Source organism: Sceloporus undulatus, chromosome 1 (genome assembly GCF_019175285.1).
Source record: "Sceloporus undulatus isolate JIND9_A2432 ecotype Alabama chromosome 1, SceUnd_v1.1, whole genome shotgun sequence".
Lineage (NCBI taxonomy): Eukaryota > Metazoa > Chordata > Lepidosauria > Squamata > Phrynosomatidae > Sceloporus > Sceloporus undulatus.
The window spans coordinates 230,465,354-230,493,201 of NC_056522.1; the positions used below are offsets into that span (position 1 = coordinate 230,465,354).

At 39.2% G+C, this 27,848-nt stretch overlaps 1 protein-coding gene across 1 annotated transcript in view; it reads right to left on the reverse strand.

Moving 5' to 3' along the window:
• THSD7B (thrombospondin type 1 domain containing 7B) overlaps nucleotides 1–27,848 on the reverse strand; it is a 628,673-nt gene that overhangs the window by 367,212 nt on the left and 233,613 nt on the right. The window contains exon 3 of the mRNA XM_042446231.1: nucleotides 3,895–4,732. Within this exon, the coding sequence (XP_042302165.1) occupies nucleotides 3,895–4,732 (838 nt within the window). The remainder of the gene's footprint in view (nucleotides 1–3,894; nucleotides 4,733–27,848) is intronic.

The window sequence follows — 27,848 nt, forward strand, 5'->3', positions numbered from 1 at the left end:
CTTAAGGTGACCCTAAGGTGAACCTATCATGGGGTTTTCTTGGCAATATATGTTCAGAGTGGGGTTGCCTTTGGCCTGAAATGCACATGTGAAATAACGCAGCTTCCATGGCATTTACATGACACACACCTTCAAAGCGGCCAGAAGCCATTCTGAGGCCATACTAAGGGGATAAAAGGCAGACCTTTAAGGAACAGAAATAATCCAGGTTCTGGGGGTGCCAGTTTGAGACCATGGTGGCAGTCCACTTTGGAAATCAGCTATGCACTCGCCACAGTCCCAGCATGATTGTGGCTGGAGCCCTACAGGGCCATCTGCTTTGCCCCATGTCTTCCTTTGAGTATGAGACTTGCACAAGCTCAACCAGTGGGTTTCCATGGCCAAACAGGGATTGGAAACCTGGCCTTCAGAGTTACAGCTCAAAGCACTAGACCATACTGTCTTAGAATAACTCTACTTGTTCCATTTCCTGTGAGGAAAGAGGAATGTAATGCTATTGCCATGCCCCAAACACTCATGGAGAGAAAGAAAGGAAAATGCATCCACTTGCTCTATAACTGTACTAAGAATAGAGTTAGTGTTCTTAAGAGAATAAGATACCTATAAGCTTACTCACTTAGCCCCAGATCTCAGAGGTCAGCATTACAGGGCAATATTAGTGTAGTGTTAGGTTGCTTATTTTCATGAATTTGCACCAAATTGGTCATTTTTTAAATGAATACATCCTACTTGGTGTCTGCAAGACTATTAAGAAAAGCATGTGCATATCTTTTTTTCTTCTTGAATTATTCCATGGAAGAAGGGAAAATGAATTCTCACAATCTGTTATAAAACTAGAATTGGAAGAAAATGTAGGTGAGTTTGGGAGAAGCATCATTGAATGAGACTGGGAGTTCAAGACCAAGTTCATGGCTAGCTGAGTTGCAATTTCCTAACACATCCACACAGCTTCATGCTGGTGCTATTATGTAATAGGAGTAGCAATTGACCATTCTATTATGTAATAGGAGTAGCAATTGACCATTCTTCCCTTCCACCCTCACCAACTCCTCATGGATTTTCTACTATCATTTGGAAAAGCAAAGAGGCAGAATGTGGGGAGAATGCAAAGCCATCTGGACCTCAATGTCCCAGTAGGAGTTCTCCAACAGATGTCCAAAAATGTCTCCAACTCCATTACGTTGTGTTCTGGAGAGAAGTTTCAGATACTAATTACACTGAGGATAGGGGATGGTTTGCTAGTAACTGCAGCTCTTCAGAAATATAAATAAATGGGAACTATGCCTTGTCTTGAGATGTTCATTTCAGGTACACCCCAGTGATCAGTTTGTCCCCTTTCTCAGGATCACTGAAGGATACTTTGTCTTTACCAAGTTTACCAATGGATAAAAAGGCAGAACAGGTTATTTGTTTATACAGTGGTACCTCGGGATACGAAATACCCAGGTTACGAAATTTTCGGGATACGAAAAAATCCCATAGGGAATTATTGTTTCGGGTTACGAATGTTTTTTCGGGTTACGAAAAAACTTTTGGTGCTTTTTTCGGCTTTTTCGCACGGAATCGCGGCTTTTCCCCATTAGCGCCTATGGCAATTCGGCTTACGAAGGCTTTTCGGGTTACGAAAGCGGCCGCGTTACGAATTAATTTCGTAACCCGAGGCACCACTGTATATGATCCAGGGAAAACCACTCATGTTTGATACAGTGGAAAAAGGTCTGCACATCCTTGACCATTTTTCTTCTTGAAAGTTTTTGTTTAATCCACCAGTGAATGAAAATGCTGTCATTTGGCAATGAGCAAAGTGATTAGTTTTTTAAAGAAATGTGTGCCAGTGAAACTGTGTTTCAATAGTTTCATTTGTTGTCCCTGAACCATGCTGTAACTTTCTCTGGCATAATGTATATTGGAGTTACCTATAGGAATTCCAGTTAAATTACAACACTGTGGAACTGCTGTAAAAAAGATTAGGGGAGGCCATATCTTGGAAGGCATGTAATAAGAGAAATCTCAGTGACATTTTGCACAGATTCTTTGTCTAACCAATAAAAATGATATACTATACTTTTTGCCTAACCAATCCCCTTCAAAAAAAAGGAGATGCACTGTAATAAACAGGAGGTTATGTCTAGGCTTTCTATATATTGCTTTCTACTTCGGTAAGCCTGCAAGATCTTCAGTAAGATTAATAAAAGACCTGATCCTTTCCTTTAAGGATATATAGGGAACTATATATCAGAAGAAGTTGCATGATGAACTTAGAAACTCAAACTACTACAAATCTAAAGACAGATATCGGTGCTAATGCCCTCAAAATACTATTTTGGGCATTTGGTAAGCTTAAGCACATATTCCAGATTTAATCAAGCAGAAATAATATCTGACCCAATATAGCCATGAACATAATGGCTTGTTCCTGGCAGTGATAGATGCCCACATGGCGTAGTCAGAGAGGGGAGGGTGAGGAGAGGGTTGATCGGGCAGAACTGCAACAGGAGAGAAGAGAAGACCCAGAGGAGGCCCGGAAGGAAGGGGTGTGGACCTGGAGGAGGGAGATAAAAGGTGAGGGAGAGGAGAACGCAAGGAGGGCGAGACATGGAAGAACTGGTCGTGGAGAGGCAGTTGGGGCAAGGATAGAGAAGGTAATTAGGAGTCCTAGAAGAGAAAGATGCCCAGGGACTTTGCAAGAAGAGCATGGTTTGTTAAGAGTTGGGCCACCCCTAGGGGTAAAGCTGCCTGACCCTAAAGAGGAAAGAGACTTTAGGTATCCCCAAAGAGGAGAGTGGCGCCAAAAGGAGGAAGGAACGCTGCAAGGAGAGTGGTGGGATTCAAAGGCTGAACAGTGAGAGCAGGGTCCGAGGCTCGGCAAGAGAGGCAAGGAAGAAACAGAAACTCTGGAGAAGTGGTCCAGTCGGAAGGGAGAGGTCAAAGAGGAATCTCAGTGAAGAAACTAGAAACTGCCTTTGACTGTAAAGTTTATTTGGGTGATGCTGGGAACCTGTGAATTCTGTTAAGTAAAGTTTGAAGCATCTGTGAAGAATGTTTGTGGATTTGTGCCTACAAGAGAGATTTTGTTTGAAACACACGTGTGGCCAATATGTCGCAGGGTGTGAGCGGTGCCCACACATATATTTTTCTTATTCTATTTACATGAATTACCATTGGGACAAATAGAAACCATTACTGAGATGAATTAGTTCTTTGATAACCTAATTTGTTCTTGAATAAGAAAGTGAGTAATATTAGATTTTTTCCCTTCCATATGAAATGAAAATTGTTTTGTGGATTATTATTTTTTATAGAAAATGGTGTTTTCTGTGCAAAACAATCACGTGTGAATTTTGCACATAAAAAGCTCTGAGCTGCAAAGGTTCTCATCAGTCCAGGATTCTTCTCACCAAGATTTCTCAATGCACAAGAAACATCTTTTTGTCAATTTTTCAAATATTTCTGAATATTCTTTCAATTTCTAATATGAATCTGTCTTCTGGGGCTGTCAGGCATCAAATGGTTGTTAACTGTCCAAATTGATCTTCAAAAGTTGTACATCAATGCCAGTCTTTATTATATTTAGCCACAGGCCATTCCAGCCTTAACTGCTTTAGGCTATGAAATTATTGGCTTCCCTTAATAAGAAAAAAGTAGCTGAAAATCTTTATTAAACATCAGTGTTTAAATGTAGTTTGCATGTATACCCCATGGCTAAAAGTACTGCATCAAAATAAATAACAGTACTTACCTTCAAACTGAATAAAAGAAAATGCAAATGAAAGTCAAATATATGAAAATGTTAATGTATATGGAATATAATGATATGTTATGTTGTTATGTTATGTTACAAAGAGTTAGGTAATTTAAAATTTAAAAGGTTTGCAACCAAAAATAAGTTCTTACCTCAGCATTGCATTTTTCCCATCACTTCTTGTACACCTCACCTGCCTCGTTTGATATCCAATTTCTATATCCAAGGGCTTAGAACTGTAATGGGACCTATATCTGTGAAAATGTTGCAGATCCTCAACTACCTGAAGTTTGAAACTGCTCCGCTCTGTAGAATCTGAACTGAAATCCAACATAGTTCTCCCAATCATATTCATTTCCTTAAGGTGAAGCAGCCGACATTTACTCCATGGTCCAACTTTGAGGCTATAGGTATATTCTTCTTCCCCATGAGAGCAAGAGATGGAAGCATCACAAATCCTTGATTCAGTAAGATTTGGACATTTTGTTCCACCATAGAGTGGAGGAGCTATAACAGAACGGGTTCTGTACTGTAAACTCTTTCCACAATGTCCACTACATACAGACCAGGAGGAGAATTCTGATACTACACAATCCCGTGGACAAGGTATTAGACAAGCTTGTTCCATGGGTGGCTGGGGACTAAAATATTCACAGATGTCACTTGCAACTACTGTTCTATTCAACTTTTGTATACACTGTACATGCCGGTGCTGTAATCCGTGCTGTGCGGTTACACACTCTGAAGTCCTTGGCTTCATTTCACCATGGACAAAAGGAACTAGAACACACATGTGCCATTCTGAAACGTCCCACTCAAAGAGTTCAAGATGCCAGTCACATATCTTAAAGCAGCTTCTCTGGCTTTCTGGTCTGTCAGTCTGTTCACAGTTTGAATGGTGAGTTGTCCAGCCTTCTGAATGAACACACCAGACCACCCGACTCTGAACACCACCTGAACCACAGTCACCTATGCAACGTCCCCAATGACCTAAAATAAAGGAAAAGAGAACTTCATGAAATCATGAAATAATGTGTCAATGAATAACTTAGATTTCTTGAAAAATTAAGTTTGTCTTTGTTCAGAAGCCCCACTTTCATATTCACCTTTATCATTAAGCTAGCAAAAAAATGGCAACACACATTCGTTCCACCATTAACTCTCTATTAAAACATACAACTAGTAACCGTGATTTCTCTTCACCAAAATAAGACCCATTTAAATTCCTTCAATTTCCCTGTTATTTTCCTCAGGGTTCTCATAATTTCTAGATGCATGGGCACACATCTCTGAAAAACTGATAATTTCATTTCAGGCTGGAACACACACACACACACACACACTTCCCCTATAAAACCTAATTTATCATTGATAAATTCTATTCCCAATTTGCACCTACAAACCAATTCACCAAACATTTAAAACATAACATTTATTTTAATTAATGCTTAAGAACAAGTTTAACCTAAACCCTGGCAATGAAAAAACAAGATTGCAGTTATGCCTGGTGTTCACCATCCTTTATTTATATCTGTACAAGTCAGCACCTCAGGAAGAACACTACCATCCCCACATCACTGTAGGCACATCCTTGCTTAAGTCTGTCCAGCAGTTCACCTACTTGGGAAGCATCATCTCCTCAGACGCCAAGATTGATAAAGAGATCGATCACAGCCTGGCAAAGGCATATAGTGCATTCGGAAGGCTTCACAAAAGAGTCTGGAGTAACAAACACTTGAGGCGAAGCACAAAAATCAGTGAGTATAGAGCCATTGTACTGTCTATTTTCCTCTACAGGTCTGAAACATGGGTCACCTATCGCCAACACCTACGACTCCTTGAATGCTTTCATCAGCGCTGTTTACGCACAATTCTAAATATACACTAAACTGACTATGTGACGAATGTTGCTGTCTTTGAGCAAGCAGGGATCACCAGCATTGAGGCCATGCTACTGAGGATGCAGCTGCACTGGGCAGGACACGTTTCTAGGATGAAGGACCATCGCCTCCCAAAAATAGTATTCTACAATGAACTCGCCACGGGTCAGCGTAAGAGGGGCGCCCCAAAGAAGAGATACAAAGACTCCCTGAAACAGCATCTCAGGCTTGGCCAAATTGATCACCAACAATGGTCCGCCCTGGCCTCGCATCGGGAGGCCTGGAGACGCACTATTCACGATGCTGCAGCCTATTTCGAAAGTTCATGGTGAATGAGTCTCGAAGAGAAATGACAATGCAGAAAGAACCACAACCCGGAAACATCACCCAAGGAGACTTTCCGCTGTGCATTCTGCATCCGGACCTGTTAGTCCCGGATTGGCCTTTCTAGTCACCAACGTGCTTGTACAAAGCGCAGGATGCATCCTTCCTGAATCTTCGTTCACGAAGCAAAGCCAGAGAGAGAGAGAGAGAGACAAGTTGCAAGCCTTCAGTACCTTATCACTTAGTGAATAATATTCTCTTGTCTTCAACCTTCTGCAGCTCTTTTGTGGAAAACAGGTCAAATTCATTAATAGCTGCAGGCAAGAAGTGCAGTGGAACAGACAGAAGTATTTTGTGTGTGTGTGTGTATGTGTGTGCGCGTTGTCTGTCTTCAAGTCACTTCTGAGTTATGGTGATCCTAAGGCAAACCTATCATGGGTTGTGGGGGTTTTTTGCCAAAATTTATTCAGAGGAGATTTGTCATTGCCTTCCCCTGAGGCTGAGAGCATGTGACTTGCCCAAGGTCTCCCATGGCTGAGCTGGGAATTGAATCCTCATCTCCAGAGTCATAGTCCAATACTCAAACCACTACACTACACTGGCTCCCAAACAGAAGTATACAATTTGAAAATAAAAAGAAAGGTTTGTGATTCAGGATTAGATTTTGAATAAAGTTCCTTTTTAGTAAGAACTCTAGTGGGAAAATTCCAGTGGGAAAAACATATTCTTAAATTGCTTTGATAAACCTACTTAAGTATACCAAAACCTGCAAAATATATAATTGGTCTCCTATTAGCATATAACACAGAGCTAAGAAAACCAAGTACGAAATTAGTGAAAATTTATATTCAGGACCAATAAACTAATCAGCATGATTTCAATACTACATACAACAGACTTGAATACTACAGATTTTTCTTTCAAATTTCACTTTAGGCAAAATTCAGTGACAAACTACCTATTAGGCATAAAATGTGTACGCTCCAAGTATAAAGAGCTCCTGGACAGAAACAAATTTACACTACAGCTTTAACTTTCATGGTTCTTCACACAGAAAAGCAGAAGATATAGTTTGATTAATGCATTTTAAAAATCCCTACACACTTTACCAATACAAACACAGGGAAAAAATCTAATGTTCCTAGGGTCCTTGGGATTTTAGTAAATCAACTGAAGCCTTCAGATATGTCCTTAAAGAAAAAGTACCTTTTCTAGAGGTCAGAATAGCAGAGTTGGAAGAAAGATGTGGAAGAAAGAGTTGGAAGAAAGATGTGACAGATTGGTCAAAAGATGAAATACTCAGAGACTAGGTAGAGAACCATTCTAACAATGCCAAGTTGCAGTTCCATGTCCTGTTACCAGGAATAAGTCTCACTCACTGCAAGAGTATTTACTTTTTGATGGACATGAGAGGACTGAACTATCAGAATAGGCTTGGTTAGAAGTTTAATGCCTTATACAATGGGAATTGCTTGATGGGAAAGACGGGACTCACCATCTTTTTCATCTCTCCCCACTTCCTACAATTCAAACAAGCCATTATAATTGTACAAAGGTTTAAAAGCCTGAATGGGCTTCATGTTTAAACAAGATGGCATGTTACTTAGGTGGTGAGAGTCATTCCCCTTCCATGACCCTGATAAATTGCTGTCTTTGTTTGGCACTGATGAAATCAGACATGAGCTATGATTTTGCATACAATCATACAAGTTACAAAAGGTAACTCTACTATTTTAACCCAAGTAGAAAGAGTTTGCTTTAGTACTTCAGGATACAAAAATGCAATTATCCTGTCTTAGAGGCTTTCACAGATTAATCAGCTTTTCTCTCATCGTCTTCATATATACTTTCTAGCATCTTCAATTATAAGCAGGCAAATGGCAAATATATACAAAACTCATTTGAAAGCCAAAAATGGCCTAAAGGAACAAGGAAATTCAATATCAATTTACACAAAAAAATGTGTTTTAAGTGTACAATGAACTGGAAAGAAATTTGTAAAGCAATACTTGCAATGAAAAACTAATTCCCAGAGAGATTAAGAAATCCATCTTTAAACAGAAATAACTAATAAAACAGAATGAAGTGAATAATAATATATCTGAATCACCATCTGAGGAACCTAAAGCATTAAATGCACCCTCAGTTCATTGAGGATATAAAGATAATATCTGCAGACACAAACTGAAAGTCAGGTCACATACCATAGCATTACACAACAACAGTTATTACTTACCAAATCTCAGATATACTGGATTAGAACCAGTTATTTTTATCAGTTATCTCCTTCACCTACCAGTTTTCTCTTCCACCACATGCATACCAATAAGATGACACTCTGGAATAGTGCTGTAATGGGGTCCCCTTTTTTAGTGGCTGCTTTTGGTGGATTGTTAAACCCTTTGATAAATGGACAGCTTATTCTGAATCCAGCAAGTATTATTGTAACTCCAATACAGAATGAACCAAATCATAATACAGAGAGATAGGTCGTACATCTGATTCTGCTGATATGCATATATAATAGAACCTGATCTCATGATGGGTTTGGCTGATCTCACGAGGTGCAAGGAACAAGTAATACAACATTACTTTGGAAGGAGACATGTTGATTTGGAGCTGAGCCTGTGCTATCCTGCCCTGTACTCACTGGGTTGGTGTGGGGATGAGCAGATGTTCAAAGACAGACCCATCCCCACCCTGACCCAGGATCCAGGTTCACTCATCACTGGTTTGCTGGCATGCAAACCATCTGAGAAGCCCCCCAGTCACCCCATCAGACATGGAAATGGGGCATCTGGCTGTACCCATGTGGTCAGGTACCCTGTTTCTGCATCAGACAGAGTGACTGGAGGCAGTGACTAAGAGCCCTGGTGGCACAGTGTTTAAATGCCTGTATTGCAGCCACTCACTCAAAACCATAAGGTTGTGAGTTCAATACCAGCGAAAGGGCTCAAGCTTGACTCATGCTTGCATACATCCAAGGTCGCTAAAATGAGTACCCAGGTTGTTGGGGGCAATTAGCTTACAGTTGTAAACCACTTAGACGCTATTAGTTCAGTATGAAGCGGTATATAAATGAAGCTGTTTGTTTTTCTTTGTTTCTCAGATGTTTCACATGTTGGCAAGGCAAGGAGCAGGGCAGGGGCTGTCAGAACAGTCTGGTTTCTTAGAGGGTGTTCCCACTTGCCTATAAAGCGGATGATGAAGCGAATTAAGAGGTGTCATTCCCACTGATGCCCAAATTAGTTCCTCAATGCCCCAGAATCGTTTCGATTCAAATCGCAATTCGATTCAAAATTGAATTATATCGTATAATTTGAATTAGACGCCTATAAACCGGTTTAAAAAAATAGTAGGTTATAAAGCGGGTTATTTTTGAAAGCGGGGTATGATTCGCTGTATCCGAATGAGAACAACAAAGGTGTTTGATGCAGGAACCTGGAGATGAGAGGAGCAGTGCTCAAGGGGCTGGCCTGGGGGTGTCACCCTCTTTGGTCTCTTTCTGCATCGCCAGCATCATTTTCTTCAATTCACATAGACTTTCCCCCAGTGGATTGCAACCACCCCTGGGTTAGAAGAGCCATTGAACACCATTTTAAACTATTTTTTTCCTTTTTTCGCCTCTGCCTGAGCGCCTGAGCAGCAGATGGGCTTTGCACGACATGCCTGCTTGATCACCCCAAAGACAGCCCAGGGAGCAATGGGGAGGTAAAGCAATTTTGGGGAAAGGAGAGCCTGGACGCCCAGGGATCTGAGGGGGGTGGGGATTGAGCCTTATCTTCTCTCTTCCCCAAAGATTCTCTCCCCAATAATGAAGCCCGCTGCCTTCTCCTCCTTGATCCGATTTGCCAAGCCTCCTTCTAGTCTGGGGAGACACAACAGAAGAGCCTTGGATGCAGCCAATTTTCATTGGCTGCTCTAAAAATAAACAAAAATAAACCCTAGACTTGTGACATCTGAAGCCCAGGCGCTTGATTGCCAGCTTGTGGACACAAATGGGAATGGGGAGCAAGTTAATCCGCTTTAAAATAAAGCGATTTAAAATAAATAGGAACGAAAACAGGGTCTAAATGAATCAAGGTAATTTGCCCCTTTTGGTAATGGAAACGATGGGAAAAAATCAAATTATTCCCAGAACATAATCAGAATCGGAATCGCGCCAATATAATCGTTTTATCTGTCAAGTGGGAACGCCCCCTTAGAAGCTCTGTGCTAAAACAGAACTATTTTACCTTGGGGCAAAGGCTTAGTGGGTAAGACGCCATTTCTGACTATCAGAAGATCAGAAGGTTGGCAATACGAGGCCTGAGCACTGCATGATGAGGTGAGCTCCTGTCACTAGTCCCAGCTTCTTCCAGTCTAGGAGTTTGAAAACATGCACATGCAAATAGATAAATAGGTACCACTTCAGTGGGAAGGTGACAACGTTCAGTGTAATCATGCTGGCTGTATGACCACCAGAGCAGTCCTCAGGCAACGCTGGCTCTTTCACTTAGTAATGGAAATGAGCATCACCCCCTACAGTTGGTTACGACTAGACATTCATGTCAAGGGACTACCTTTACCTTTAAAGGCTCTTTACTCCAGGGTCAGACCATATCCTCTGAACCAGTGGGATCAGGCCATACATCATCTAATTAGATGATAAAAACCCACAGGGTTTCGTCCTGCATGATTTAAACTAGATGACACGAGGCAGGCGGGGGGGGAGGGGGGAGCCAAGCCAAGAGGCTCATGTGGACAACCTCTGGGTCTGGATGAGGGGGAGGAGCATTTTCCATTGCAGCTCTTCAGTTCCTCTTCCAATCACAAATAAATTGAGTATGTTTACTTAAATGTTCTTATAAGAGGGCTAGTTGCTATTAGTAGTTAGGGTGAAAGAAGAGTAGCAAATGAGCATTATACTGATAAGAAAGTTTTGATCAGCCACTGAAAAATCATCAGCTGCCAGAGGTCTGTTTTAAAGGAAATTTTTGTTTTTGCAAAGAAATGTGCCTTTTTCTGCAAATAAATGTTGGGAGAATGTACAGAAACAAGGTAATTTTGAACATTAAAAAAAAACAACCTCTTGCAAACACATAGAAAAATAGGCGGAAGAAATTTTTTGAAATTATTCATCTTGCATATCAAAAGTCAATAAGTGAAAAAGTACATATCTGCCATTTTTTCCAATATCCAGTAACAAGTTATAAAAGTATTTACGAATATGGTTTTTCTATGAAAATCCATTGGAATATCCCTTTCATGCAGAGCTGCCCATTCTTTGGGGTTTTCCCAGCCACTAGGTAATAATTCATAGGGGTTACAGTAGTATTTACAATATGCTTCAGATGGAGGGGAATGCAGGAAGGGCAAATTGAAACCCCAAAAGCTACCAGTTTCACAGTAACTTTTAATTATCCAGTGTAGTGCCTCTTAAGCTTCCTGGGGGACCTTGGTATGGCAGGGACTGGCACCATGTTTGTGTCCACTGATTACAATTATATCTTTCTTTCCTGGAAGCTCCCCAGGGAATTAAAGCATGTAACTCAGGAACTGTTCCATGGACCATCACTTTGAATACTACTCATCCAGTGGACTGAGATGACCCTAAAATGATAGAAAACCTTCCAAGATAATTTATGGATTCACAGAAATTAATTTCTGAATTCATGCACCCTCTCAGATGTCCACTGTTCTTCTAGATATCCATAGCACAGGACCTGATGCATTCTTCATTTCGTGTCTAAATCAAATTTTCAGACATCCCCCAAACTTATAAATTTCAGTTATTGCAAATGAATAATCAAGTAGATTACGGACATTTCACCCAGCTACGACGTATTCACAAGAGTCACTTCACTACGCCAACATTAAAGATGCAGATAGACTCAGCAAGATAGAGCCGATAAAAAGCCAGACTGTAGAACATTAGGGAACTTGTTTGAAGGAGTAGAACATATCTTACTGATTTGTTCTTGACATTTCACTTTGATATATTAAGAATCTATCTCAGTATTTGAATCTCAATAACTTAACAATGGAAAATAAATGACTAAAAGAATAGATTCTTCCACATCATTGACAGTAATAGGCAGAGTGCATTTATTTTTCCTTAGATAGTATCAAACAATTTACTTATTAAATGTTGATCTCACATTACTGAAAGACAACAGAGAAAGGAAAATGGCAATTTATCTTTTAAGCACACATTATTTTAAGATTGGCAGTCTTGAAAATATAACGGAAATTCTAGAATTTGTTCAGTAGATGCAGAAAATGTGCTATGTTTTGCTATTTTTCTATATGTTCAAGTATTAACTGGACATTATGATACACTAGATTTTACCAGGTTAACCAAATATTTAATTAATTATATCTGATTCCTCACTCAGCCATGAAGCCCACCGAGTGACTTTCGGCAAATTACATTCAGCTTTAGGGGAAGGCAATGACAAACTCCCTCAGAAGAAATGTCCCAAGCAAATTCATGATAGGTTTGCCTTAGGCCAGGTCACCATAAGTCAGAAACAACTTGAATGCACACAACAGCAGCAGCATGCATATTTCTTTGCAAAACAATCACATGTGAATTTTGAGCAGAATAAATCCTGAACTGCAACCATTATCCTCAGTCCAGGGTTTATCTTATCACAGTTCCTTAACACTAAAAAACATGTTTTTCAACTATTTTAAAAATATTTTTAAATATTTCCAAATATTATTTCCTTCCCTAGTTTGAACTGTCTTGGCATGTAAGTGTCTATATCTTTCAGTGCTGAAATGCTCCTCTTGATGAGCATCATTTTCAGTTACCCATGAGAAAGTATGTTTTCTCTGATCAGTGGCCAAACCCACACCTCTGTATGAATGGGTGAAAAAAATATCTGGGGTGCTTTTCTGGGCATTGCCAAACTATGGCCCGGTACATACCGCCCCAAAAGGGAGGACCCCAATTAATTTTGTGTATGCCACATAAACAAGACTAACTCAGACCATCCCAAACACACACTGCAGATTCAATGAGAATCTGCATAGCAATAATGAGATAAAAACAGACAGGGGAAAATATATATATTTATATAGACATATTGAAATGAATTATTGTCAAATTATGTTTGTGCTGAATTAGAATAAACTCTGGAAAATAATTTAATTGTGTGAACATTTGTAGAAAATTTGAAATTAAATTTAAAACCCATTTAAGCAATAAAACATAGACCTAAATTCAATTGCGAACTACACATAGAGAAAATCCACTAAATCAATGGGTATTTGGTTAGTCAACACTTATTTATTTATTCATTTAGAATATTTGTACCTTGCTGTTCAGCAACAAAGCTTTTCAGAGCAGTTTGTAAATTGTTAATTGTTAACAATTGTTAATTATTAATTTGACAGTTCCCATACGGAAGTCCCAGTGATTCTTTGGGTCTGCTCTAGTTGGAACTAATATATTGGAGTGTTCACAGCCGAGTAAGTCCATCACAATCAAGGGAAGGGAAGGGGGATGTCCAAATATGAGCTCAGCTTTAAATGATGTTTGGTGTTATATAACAAGATTTTATTGGGCATTGCATTTCAACAAATTCCAGGTCTCTGCCTTCTTCAGAGCATGAACAGAAATTGTTGTTTTTAATTATCAAAGATTTTGCTTTCTTACCAAAGCATATTATTTCAGCACATGGGAGAAACAGCACATGGCAGAAGTAACTTTTTATATTATTTTGATCTCCCTACCGGTCAAGCATTTGGCCAAGAAAGAACTAACTATTCCTCAATGTGTTATACTCTACTAATTTCTCTTTCTCCATATTTTCTTTGAACAAGGTCCAACTCAATATATAGTATGCCTAGCTATGGTATATCAATGCTAGCTGAAAATTTTGGAAATCAGCTGAACTTGAATGTTTAGCTACTTTTTCTTCCATCGTTGACCATGGCTTATCCTCTGTGTTGAAAATGCACAATTTTCAGGTTCTTTCATGATTGTATTTAACACTATGCAAACCTATATTAGATATGCTAAGGCTGCTGCCACATGTTAGAATTAATGCAGTTTGATACTACTTTAACTGTCATGATTCCATCTTATGGATTCTTGGGATTTGTAGTTTGTTGTAGCACCAGAGCTCTGACAGAGATGGCTAAGTATTTCACAAAACTACAGGTCCAGAATTCCATAGAATTGAGCCATGACCATTAAAGTGGTGTTAAACTGCATTAAGTCTTCAGTGTAGATGCAGCCTAAAAGAGGCCAAGGTGTCTTCCCTCGCTTACCCCTTTAAAGGTAAGGAAATACTTTTTTCTATTCATTATCTAACAAGCTGTGGGAAGGTACTTCTAATAGCAGTGTTGTAATATTTATCAACATACCTTGATATTGCTTTTAAGTGCTTTAAGATCATAATTTGATTAAATGGATTTTAACCTGGCAATGTTTTAACAGCGTAACTTTTTATAGTTTTATTTTTACCTTTGAAATCCTGATGTGAACCACCTTGAGTCTCAGTTTGTGGACTGGGACATTGTAACTCAATCAAACGAACCAACAAACAATAAAACAGACATACCAACAGAGTCTGACAAGCAAAATATAAAATAAGCAACATATGTTTATCCCATAAGTTTGTGCTCACTAGCCCCTAAAAACACCACATTTTTTTATTTTTCTATAATGTAAAAATAACAATATCTGAATGTCTGTCTGCAAAAAAGATAACCTGACTGAAACAGGCAGCTAGTGCTGTGGACAACTCTCATCCACCCAAATCCCCATCCCTGTTTCTTTAAAAAAGAAAATTTAACAATGGCAAAGAATGCATTGTTATGGATTCTTAGTGTCTCTTAAGATCCCCCATTAGATGCAAAAGTGAACTAATCTATGATGCCTCATTGCTTCACCAAATTTCCATTTCTGTAACTTAAACAGTGTAGAAGGTCTCCAAATTTTCTTCAATGAATAGTTCTTGGAGATTAGCAATTAATTACACCCTTGAAAAGACTGTACCAAGCACTTTTTCTCTATAAATCCATGATCCATTACCAAAAGTAGCTGCAGGAAGAAACAGGAATCTGCTTACACTTATTAGAAATCAAAGAGAATACTGCCATCAAAAAGCCGTCATTGTGGACCAAAACTCTCATGTGAATCTACCCCCAAAAGATAATGTCTCCTATTCTTTAAGTCCCCATTCTGTCCTGTCCAAAAAAAGTCTCATAAATCAACAAACTGAATGAATGTTAAGACTACTGAATTATTTTTTCATTTTTTGCCTATAGTTTAAATCTTTGACAAAAAATGCAAACTTGACTCAATGTATCTAAATAATAGAATCATAGAATAATTGACTTGGAAGAGACCACAATGATCCTAATGAAAATGTATGCGTGTGGGCTTTTTAAAGACTGACTGCATTATATCTCAATATTGTCATAAAATAGGATTTTAATATATTCAGAGACATAGCCATGTTAGGAGATTCTCACACATGTTTTTCTCTGAAGCTGGGCATGCACATAAACGACTTAAAAATTGATGTTTTTGCACCCCTCTGTGCCCAGCTCAGAGGCATCACATATCCAATCCAGACTTCGCAAAGAATGGGATTTTCCCATTCTTTGCCAAGTCCGGGAGATGTCCAGATTAGGTTAATGATGCCTCCAAGCTGGGCATGGAGGCATGCAAAAATATCCATTTTTAAGCAGTTTACACCCGTTCCCAGCTCAAGAGAAAAACATGTGCAATAATCTCCCTAGTCAAAGGGCCAGACCAGATGGACACGAAACAGCAGCCCAAGTCCATTCTGGCTGCAAGCAGGTTGGAACCACGCTGACCACATGTCTCACTCCAAAGGCAGTTTGTGGATGTAGGGACAGACCAGTCATGCCAGAAGTCACTTTATCTCAGCTCCTTTTTGCTCCAGTCTTAAGGACGGGAGCATGTCTTCAGCATGACTTACAGACACTTTGGAGGCATGTGTGATCTAAATGGCATGCCTCCGAAGCGGACAGAAGCCGCTTCATTTTGTTTCATCCCTAAAACATCAGTATGCAAAGGGATCTTGTAGCACCTTTGAGACTAACTGTGCAAAAGAAAGGGCCTGAACAGAGAGGCCAAAATAAAGCTACTTCAGGTCACTTTGGAGGTATGCTGTTTAAATGACACTCGCATTTTAAGAGGCCAGAAGCTGCACCAAAGCTGTGCTCCAGTCCTTAGGACTGCAACATGGCTTTGGCATGGCTTTCAGACTCTTAGGACACATGCATCATTTACAAAGCATACCTCCAAAGTGATCCAAACCAGCTTTATTTTGGCCTGTCTGTTCGGGCCCTAAGTTTCATAAACTTTGTTTACTTCCTCAGATGCATAGAAGCAGACCAAGTCTATGGAAGCATATGCTACAACTTCTTTCACACGGTTAGTCTCAAAGATGCTGCAAGGTCCCTTTTCACAGGGTTTTAATGTAACTTTTTAAGGTCTGCATTTTTAAAAATAAACGTGTGTGTGTGTGTGTTTTAAATACCCCAAGGTTATCCCACTCCTAAAGAGTCTGCTCTTTCCCATGCAAGACACAAGTGAAATGTTGGCTAACTCTTGAGCCCAGGGCTAATCAAACTGAAATGTTCTTCTCAGGTTTCTTTCAGCTCAGGTCCTGCTTTTTCCTTAGACATGTCAAACAAGTCTAAAGGAAAAGGAACTTCAGCTGTGATTTGATCAGCTGTGATTTGATCACTTCTTCTACCAATCACAATACTGTAAAAAGATCTACTCATATGGCTAAACTGGGAAATTCAAGCAACAACATTTGCTTACATAATTATTAATTTATATAGGGAATCTGCATCCCACCCTTCAACTGAAATACATTTATAGTCTGGTTTTCAATTTGGTATCAGTTCTGAAAGCAGATAAACCACTCTTTTAAGACAGATAAATTTCTCTCTCTCTCTCTCTCTCCCCCCCCCCCCCCCCCCCCCCCCCCCCTCAACACAATACATGGAAAACAGAAATGAGATCAGCAAGACTGAGATACAAGAGAGGGAATAATTCACAGGGGTCTGACAGGATATTGCATGAATAGAAGAAACTAGAACACAGTCATGGCTCAAAAATTAACACAGCAAGATGAAGCTACAAAAGGACAATCAGAGTCACAGACCTTATCCACAGTTTAGTACAAATGTACCACATAGACAAAGAATGGTACATTAAGAGCGCAGACTCCATAACCACATGGGTCAATGTGAAAAAATACTACAGGGATAACTGATTATGCGGAAAGGGGATTTGAAGGCCTGACCAACTCTGAACTGCAAATTCTTACTAATGGACTCTCTCTCCAGAGAGATTAGTTACCTCCTTTTCTCTTGCTCTGCTTTCACAGTTTTGTTCAACACTGCAATAGAAGCACTGAATGCATGAATACATGCATTTTTAAAGCCTACTTCAAGCCTGCTACCAGGCATGTGATGGCATAAAACTGGCTACTTTTTTAACACTAGAATTATACCAGTAGACTACTCTATGATTTGTTGTGGGTTGGGTAGTTTTGCACAATAACTTCAGTTGTTATGCAGTGGGTCACTTTACATTTATTTTATTGTTCTCACTTCTTTAAAAAGTTTTATTCTACATCTTACTGCACTTTTAATTTAACTCAGGGCTGGTACAGACAGTCCTGAAGAGGTGACTTGATGTTGCTCCTTTGAGTGCTGGGTTGGGGCCGCAGCAACCGCACACTGCAGCCTCAATCCACCATTTTTCCAGCTCAAAAAGAAGCAGCAGAAAGCTGCTCCTTTTTGATCCGGACCAGAAAAAGGGTGGCTTTTCCACCACGGTGCTGGCTTTTCAGTGCTCCTGCAGCGTGTGACATATGAACACTGTGCTACTAGAGCACCACAACACTGCCCACCATCTAGGTAGGTGGGCACCATGACACCGGGTAGAGGCAGCATCAGGGCATGTGTCATCTAAACGCCACACCCCACTCCTCACCCAAGCCTGTGATGCCAGTCTGTTTCTGCCCTCAGTTTCAGTTTAATAATGTTAATATTCTGGGATGCCTGGAGTTTGGGTTTTTTTTCTTTTCCTTTTTTAAAAAAGGAAAAATGTATCTAATAAACTGAAATAAGTGTCCTTAGTAGAACTTCAGGATTCATCCATTTCTGGTTATCTTTTGAGTGCAGTCCATATGCTTGATTCAATTGCTTTTTCTCTTTGTCTTCAACAGGTTTTCATTGTATGAACATTAAGAAATATGTTACACCGAGAAATAAAATCTTCTCCAATTTTTAAAAAAATAGTTATAAATGCCAGATATAAGTGTTCAACAAACACAGAGATCATCCAGCACTTTAAAAATACAGAGGTTAAACATTTTAGATTTCATCTAAGGATAATGCAAAGGAAGAATGAAAGCTGTGAGCAAGAGCAAAGAGCAGTAGAAATGTCCCTGACCACAAGAGCTATTGGAAAAACAACAAATTATTCTTTTATGCAAGGAAAATCCGCAGAAGAGAACACTCAAAAGCAGTCAGAATCAGGAAGTGCTCAAGTGAGATTCTTCCCTAGCAAATAAAACGAAGAAACAAAAAACACACCAAGGAAAGCACTCTAGTATTTAACCTGCTGAAAATGAGCCACTCCAAGTGATAAACTACATCTTTGTAGCACTAAACCAGTGTCTGAACTCTTTGCTCTTTACTTTGGGGAAAGCAAAAAAACCTAGCTGGTAACAAAATTATTCTCATCCACCTAAAATGCTAATGTAAATCCTAGGTATTTAAATTCAAGTGTTGAGGGAAGACCTGATCACAAGCCTGAACCTCAGATCAAGGAAGCCACAATGTGGGTTACGATCAAAAATTTTAAAAAATAACAGCACAGCAGTATTTCTCAGACAGGTTCTTCTGTACTTTTTAGATGAGATAGCTTTTGAACTGCTGCTCTAAAGTTTTGATCATTTTGCAGTGTTATCTTGCAGTGTCCTGGCATCACGTCCAACCTCTGTTATCCATCAAACAGATCAAGTTTCTTAGCCTGTAGTTCAATAGTAAACAAACATTGTACTTTTAACCAGATGGCTTGGAAAGCAAAGTATGGCCACAAACAGCTACAAGATGCTTAATGAATCAGAACCAAATGAAACTAACCATTAATCAGCTCACCAGAGCCAAGGAGCAACTACTTCAGAGCAAGCAAATGGTAGAAACCTCTATATGCTGCTGCTCAGGTTGAAGGGAGTGTTACTATACATACAGAAGAACACTGCACAGCACTATTTTAGGTCATCAAGTCTCAAAAATAATGAAGCACATATTCCCTAAGTCAGACACAACATAGGGAAAAAATCTAAATCTTGGTTTTAGCAGAGATCTGGTTTTACCCAACACCTCTGCTTTGAATTGAGAAAAATGCCTGGTGCTTGCAGGATACATAAGGTTAACTTCCTATATCTTTAATAGTAAGAAAGAGAAGCATTTTCAGTAGTTGCAACCCTCCCCACCGCCACCCACCCACACATACAACTTGGATAACTCTGTCCTCCTAAAAATGTCCTGGTTTGTACAACTGTTAAAACAGCTTCTTGCAATCTGTTGCCTTCCAGATGAGTTGGATCCCATTCCACATTCTGCATAGTAGAACCAATGAAAGGGCAGGAGGTGGAAGAAAGGCTATGTTAAAAAAAAAGGGCTATTCTCCTTCCCATCAGATCATCTTCCAATGAACAACTGAATGACATCTTCAAGTGACAGCTGCATCTGTACCCCTAGTCTGAAATGTAATTTTGTGCCCCTGATCAACAGTGTAATTTCATGTGTGTCCTGGGTAAAGTATGCACCTAAAGGGAAGCATTAGCCATTTGTGAGCAGCTTTGCATTGGTGATTCATGTGCTATTTTGTGTTCTTGCAGTCTCACCATTTGCCATGCCTAGTTAGTAAATTAAAGTAGCTAAAGATCTTCTTGGGTGAAAAGGTGAATAAGATAGGATTTACAAGCCTGTTAACAGAGCTCCTTGTAAAGAAAGGGCTTGGAGAGTGATCAGAGATTGATTAAGCCACAAGAGTATGAGAAAAGTAATTTGCTACTACTGAGTACACAGTGAAAAGTGGAAAGTGCAATAAAATGCCATTATTAGTCACCAAAATGAAATGTTTGAAGAAACGCATTGGAAGTTTTAAAAAGACAAACTCTCATAAAGGCAACATTAATAAAGGGGGGGGGATTGGTGTGGCAGAAAACTTATCACTAAGAGCCCCAAGTGAAAAGAAAATCCAAAAGGCCTAAACCAATCCAATAAAGCAGTCTACATTTTAATTTGTCAGCTTTTATTTGACGGGAAAAGGATTACAGTGTTGGCGAATGCTGCTTATCTAATTCAGTCACCAGCATGTAATAGTAGTTACAGCTTGTTTATGTAGTGTAAGCCGAATTGCTTTTTCATGCCTGTAGGGCAAATAAATAAATATATAAATAAATTGCAGTAACTGCATTCACAAGGGCATCATGACATTTGCTCACAGTTTTGACATGCAGGGCAAAGGTACCTTGGGAAAACAAGCCATTTGGATAATGATCAAGTCTTAGGGGATAAAATGGCATTGTTGCTAAATACCAACCCTAAAAGCTATAGTTTCATAAGGACTCCTTCATTCAAACTTCATTGCTTATTAAGGACAGCAATTATAATTATGTTTTCAGTGTGACATTTTGGCACGATTTCACCATTCCACTGCTCATTCACGGGGACATATTTCTTCCAGAATTTGGGTGTTAAGCAGTTTTGTATGACAAGATGAAACAATTAATCCAATGCTTGCAGCACAGATCCACTTAAAGGAGATACTCTGCCAATTTGGTATGTATAGTATTAGTAAGAAATCCATAGAAAAAATGAATAGTTAGTAAATATGCTTGTTACCGGAAGCAGACAGATGCATAGCTATATCTTCACTTTAATAACTAAAGTATGGCCTTTCATATAAACTGGGGTGAAACACATTAAGGGGCTCTTGCATAGGCGTCTGATGCTATACTTTAAAAAAGCATGGATTAATTCTTGGAGTAGACAGCTAGTACCAGACATAATAGCAGCACATCATGATTTCATTACCGCCAGTCTGGAGAATTACTTTAGGCAGCTGCTATTACTATTCTTCAACATCGTCCCAATTCACTTTGGCTGAATATTTGTAGTTGACATCTAGCATAAGTACTGTTGGCACAACTCCAGCCTCTCTCCATATGATCATGTTCTAGCCTGACAGGCTGACACTTAGTAGAAAGCCCTGAGTTGTTGTGTTTTTATCGTCATGGACAGATGCTGCTGACTCAAAATAAAAAAAAAAAATCAGTTCTATTTCCAATTTGTTGGACTGTGTTATTTTTTTAAAAAAGTAGTTAATGGATAATCAATTTTGAAATGGTTCCATAGAAAACTGTATTATGAACTTGCTTATGAAATCCCATTAGCTTGTCTAACTATATGAAAGAAACCATTACATCAAATCTTTCATTAACTTAAAGTAATAGTTCACCATCTATTACTCAGATTGTTTTGCTAACTATAAATATGAAAGTCGGGATAAAAGGGGAATACAGAACTAAGAACTTTGAGTTCACAGGCCCAATCTGTTCATTTTCATTCATTATATAGAATCTCTCTCTCTCTCTCACACACACACACACACAGAGTGTTTGTACCCGTTCTTCCCCACTTTTTGATGAACAAAACACCAAAAGGCAGCATTCCTTCACATACATACTGCAGAGCATAGCAAGTAGATATTTGCTCGATGTAACCATATCTACTTTGATCTTCAAAAAGACAAAAACCTGTAAGACACAGTTTAGGACCAAAACATCTAGAAAATTCCAAAATTTTGAGGACATTCACAAAATACCAAATCAGTCCATAAACAGAGGAGTGAAACAGATGGTCAAAATAAAGCTGCTTCCAGCTACTCTGGAAGGATGGTGTTTAGATGATGCATGCCTCCAAAGCACCTGGAAGACACACCAAAGCCATACTCTGATCTCTAAGAGTGAAGCAAAAAGGAGCCAGGATAAACTAAGACCTGGCATCACCAGACGTCCCCCGTATTCTTGACCCACATTGGGAGCAAGGTGTATGGACAGTGGGGTTCAGACCCACTTGCAGCTATACCAGGCTCAGCCTGCTCCTTCATGCCCATCTGTTCCAGTCCAAAGTTAGCCAAAGGATACTTAGTTAAGAACATTTTCTACTTGGCTTTATTTTCTATCAGTGGCGGGATACAGACTGCCCCAAAAGGGCAGTCTTCCGCTGCTCTGGTTTGCTCTGCGAGGGAGCCGCAGTGGACAAATTGTGTGGCTCCGTCGCGGAACAAAAAGAACCCACAAAAAGCAGGTTCTTCTTGTGTTGCCTTTGCGATGGCACAAGGCGCCAATGGCGCACTTGCAGGATCACAAAGGCACTGGCATGTGTGGACACTATGCTTCCATCACTTCAAAATGACGGCGCCCATGTTTACAGGGTGCTGCCATTTTGACGCCCCCGTCACGTGCTAGAGATGAGGCCAGTATGGACGCTACCTCCTCGGCCAACCCCTAGCACGTTAAGGGGGCCCATTTAAATTGGGCCTATGTTTTCTTTCCACGTCAATTGCTAGTTGATACCATAATGTTGAAAATGTTTTCACTCCCACAAGCATCTATTAAAATAGAGGGCAGCAACAAAATGAAAGACAATGATGCCATGCAACTCATCTCATTTTATTAGACTTTGCAGAAGAGTGGAGGAAACATGCTCACTTCTTTCAAGGACAACCAATTGTTTTCCATGATGTCTAGTTCGAAAATCAGCCACAGATGCAATGTCGTTGTTCACTGAAATTTACACTATGATTTATCTTAGCAACATTCAAAGCATGAACTACAAAAGTGAAGTAGTATGTAGTTTGACACTAGAAAATAGTACTCCTGATGTCAAATGATAACTTCTTTTCTTTGGCATAAGCGATTTGGGCTGGAATCTTGTTGGGCAGTCAGGAATAAGTAACCTACAGTTATGCTTTAATAACCGCTATGTATTCACAATCCTTATGTTTGCTCTCGTTTAGGTGCTACATCAGGATGGTGAAAGGAATCCAAACCCCACTTAACAGTACACAGCCACTGTGATTAATGACGATCCATTCCCTTGTTGACTTAAAAGTGGCTGTCTGATGTGCCTACTCACTTCCTCATATGAATGATTTCCAGCACAAAGGGGTTTGCAACAAGAGTCATTCTCTACGCTGTTGTGCTGGAAACTGTTCATGGAATGGGGTAGGAATGTCAGGCAGTTGCTTTTCAGTCAACAGGGGAATGGACCTCCATCAGTTTCAGTGGATCGATCCCTGCTTATTGGTAAATGACATTTGGAGAGGTTTGATGGAAATCCACTACATACTGTGCAACGGTCACACAGGATTCTGCCAGTAGTAACTACTGTATTGTACAAATGCATGTCCTCATCCAGTATACTGGTGCTCAAAAGTTGAGCACTCTCACAAGGGAACTTGGCGTGTATCTACTCTGTAGAAATAATACAGCTTGATATTTTAACTGGCATGGCTCCATCCTACAGAATCTTGGGATCTGCAGTTTTGTGAGGCACAGTGCTCTTTGGTAGAGAATGCTAAAAGTCCTTATAAAACTACAAACACCAGGATTCCATTGGATGGAGCTATAGCACATAAAATGGTGTCAAACTGCATTGTTTCTACAAAATAAATTCACTCTTAGGTTTAGGTTCAAAACATACTGCAGAAATAATCCACTTTGATATTGCTTTAACTGCCCTGGCTCAGTGCTAGGGAATTCTGGGACTTTTAGTTTATTGTGGCACTAGACCAATCTGACAAAGAAGGCTAAATGTCTCAGGAAACTACAGGTCCTAGAATTCCTTACATTGAGTCAGGGCAGTTACAGCAGTCTCAAAATGGATTATTTCTGTGGTCTGTTCTGGACCTTAGTCTTAAATCTATATGTTCTACCATCTTGTATAAGCCCCAAAGTAAGAAATAATTATTATTCAATAGTGCTAAATAAAGATGACAGCACTTCTAGGCTATGCCACAGGCATGAAACTTCAATGATATTTTCCAAAAGAAATTTTCTTCCCTAAGGATACAACAGTAGTATTTGAAAAGAACCAATAAACATATCTTTAACTGTACCCTACTGCTTTGTGATTGACATTGTCTTTCTGCCTTGTAACCAAAGAACCAGCTGAAGAAAAACAAATAATAGGTTGCTCATCAGAGTAATTTCCTTGGGTTCATGTGCTTCCTCTCTCCTCTGCGCTTTCCCTTGTGTATCCTCAGATTCTCTCTCATTTCCTGGTTTATGATAAACTTAATTTATTATTGCATTGAAATCAGGCTGATTATAATAATGAAAGAACATAGGTCTTGCAGAATAAATTTGGAAACCCAGTTCCATTTTCATGTTTGGTTTCAAACTATGGTTTGTTAACAACAATACATTGAACAAAAACTATCTTGCCAAATACTATCTACTGTGAATCAGGGAATCAGAGTGCATAAAGAAAGCAGGGCATGTGTGTATTTGAGTTTAGCCATGAAATCTTGTTCTATAAAGAATCATAGGTCCAAAACACACTGCACAAATAATCCAGTTTGAGACCACTTTTACTGCCCTGGCCCATTGCAAGGGAATTCTGGGAACTGTAGTTTTTGAGACATTTATCCTTCTCTGTCAGAGAGCTCTGGTGCCAAAATAAATTACAATTCCCAGGATCTCCTAGCACTGAGCCAAAGCAGTCTCAAACTAGAATATTTCTCCAGTGTGTTTTGGACCATAGTCTTCAATCAGCACCGCATGGCTAAGTATATAGCCTTTTAAAAAGAGTGTGGCCAGACTCCTGCTGGGGAGTTACAAATGGGCAACCTAGAGTTATACATTCATAAACAATGTAAAGTCAAAGGCTTTCATGGCTGGCATCCATAGTTTTTTGTGGGTTTTTCGGGCTATGTGGCCATGTTCTAGCAGAGTTTCTTTCTGACGTTTTGCCAGCATCTGTGGTTGGCATCTTCAGAGATGCCAGCCACAGATGCTGGTGAAACATCAGAAAGAAACTCTGCTAGAACATGGCCACATAGTCTGAAAAAACCACAAAAAACATTCATAACCGTTTGGTGTTCGTGACCCCTATATAGTCCCTAGTTTAGATACACATAGGGATCATGAAAGTTCCCCAACCCCCATTTCCCAAGTAGCAGTCAATGTGATTGATCCATTCTGCTGTCACTCAGGAAGCAGCTGACCAGTGCTCCCATCAACTAATGCATGGGGAGATTGCAACAGGGACCCCATCTCTCCCTGTCAAAATGGAGATTGTACATGGGAGGGGTGGGAACATGTCAGCTGTTGCCCAAGTAAATGCAAGTCCTATTAGAGAGTACATAAATGTGTCTCCCTCTCTCTAGTGATGTCTAGCAAATGATTTAAGAATCAATGCTAATAGATTCTTGAGAGACATAACATCTCTGCGCAAAGTTGATTGTCTTGATGCAGTGCCGGAAAAAAATGATAAAATAGAAAAGCTAAGGGGGAGGCGTTAACATTGCTTCCAGCAGCTGGAAGCTGTGGTCAAAAATGAGGGAAAATCATCATTGGGATTCAATAACAATTAAGTACATGAATATAAAACCCACAAAGCAAGAAATAATGTTTGGCTCCTGCTTGAAAGATAACACACCAACATTGACAAAGCCATAGATAAATAAATCTGTGCTCAGTCTTGCATGGCACAATTATTGAAACTCTGGATGATTAACTGAGCAACATTTCACACTAGGTTTCCACTGGATGCAATGGGCTATATAGAAAACCATCCAGAACACTATATATGTCATCCTTACTCCCTAACTTTCCTCTTTAAATTACTTTTACTGTGATCTGCTTTAATTGTTTTAGTAATAGTTCTTAGTCAGTTGGTTTGGTTTTATGGGTTTCTTGTTTTATTTAAATTTATCATGCATGTCTTGATGGTGAAATGGATGGTATATAAATATTAATAACAAGTAAATACCAGAAAGAAAAAGCAATATATTTTAAAGGGGATAAGTTTACAAATACAATTTGCCTACCTTATCTCATGTCTCCTATACGTGTGCTCACATCTATAAAACTAAATGAATGTCATTTTTTTTTTTTTGCGTTTCAAAAACATTGTTAGTTTAAGTAAAATGTTTATCTCTGAACCACATCAAGGAATATCTAGGTTAATTCTTCATCTGGTCACTCATCAGTGGCTGTAAAGAATTTTTTCTTATTATTTGCCATCAAGTCAAGTCATCCTACATATGAGAGATCTCTAAGAGCCACCATTATCCTGCCCTGCTCAGGTCTTGTAAACACAGGGTTGTGGCTTCCTTGACTGAATCAATCTGCTTATAGTGTGATCTCCCACTTGTCCTATCACCTTTCACTTTATTGATCACTGAGCATCATCATCTTTTCCAATAAGTTATCTTATGGTATGTATGAAGAATGTATAAAGAATTCTTGGACATTTTCTGATCCTCTGTAAGAGTATCACATTGAGAAAATGGCCAAAACACTGGATGGCTTTCCTCATTTCTGACCTTTTTAGTAAATCAACCAAAAAAATAAAAAAATAAAAACCCAAAAGAAAACAAGTATATATTTGCACAACAGTCTGGGTTTGGTTTTGTTTTTTGCACAAAAAGCTAAGCATTTGTGAAGCAGTCTTTTTAGTAGAAAAGGTCATCAAAAAAATCTCAAAGTGTGAAAAATAATTTTTAAAAATCCTTTATAATCTCACCAAGAGGAGAGGAAATTTCTGGAAATTTTTCACTATTGTATGAAAGAATATTATAAGCCAAGTTTTGCATCACTGTTCTTGCCTTCACTTTGATTAGTGCAGCACATTGACACAAACTATAATTTTTGTGGAGCATAGCACATTTTTCACAAGCATCTTGGCTCTTTTTACAAAGTGACAGCACCTCAAAATGAACAAGAAAGCAGTTATGAACCAGGATGGGGAGGAAGCTTTCCATTCTCAATGAAACAGACTGCCTTTTCATGCCATATTTATCATCTTCCTTCAAATGGTCTTAAAGTGCTCTAGGCTGTCCATTTGCCAAGTGGCCTATACTCCTCGCTACTCCCCTCATTTAATGATCTATATTCCTCAATACACATATTAGTGTTAACTGTACAAACTTTTCTCAGCAAACATTTTAAAATGTCATTACAACGGCAGATAGTACAATGATGTTGAACTAAGAAATTAACCTAGACAAAGTGGGCTATACACAATGTTGTTTTCTAGTATCTCTCTATTCACAGCTGTACAAGAGATAATTTTAATCCCTACAATGTGAACCCTAATTGTTCTATATAATGCATCTTTTAATTGGGAGTATAACATTACATCACAAATACCTTTATCAGGCAGGCTGTTAATCTTGTCACAAAAGGGATAACACAGCTGTTTGGAAAAAGTATTTTAATTAAATCATGTTGACTCACACCAGACATTTCATTTCTTAGCTAATATGTGGGCCTGGGTTATTATCAGGGGGCAAGGTCCCTTGCTCACTTCATTTACTACCTTAAATTACTTTGAATATGGATCACCATTGACCATTTCCTCTAAAATTTATTAAGCCAGTAAAAAGCTTCTGCAGTTAGCTAGCCACAACTTCCATGGATTTCAAAAGAATTTTTGTATTTCAGTATAGTACTTCAAACAAATGCATACTAGATCAGATCAAGCCAGAAATCTCCCTGGAAGCCAAGGTGACGAAACTGAGGCTACTGTACTTCGGACATATCATGAGACAGCATAACTAATTGGAAAAAACAATAATGCTAGAAAAGGTGGAGAGAAGTAGAAAG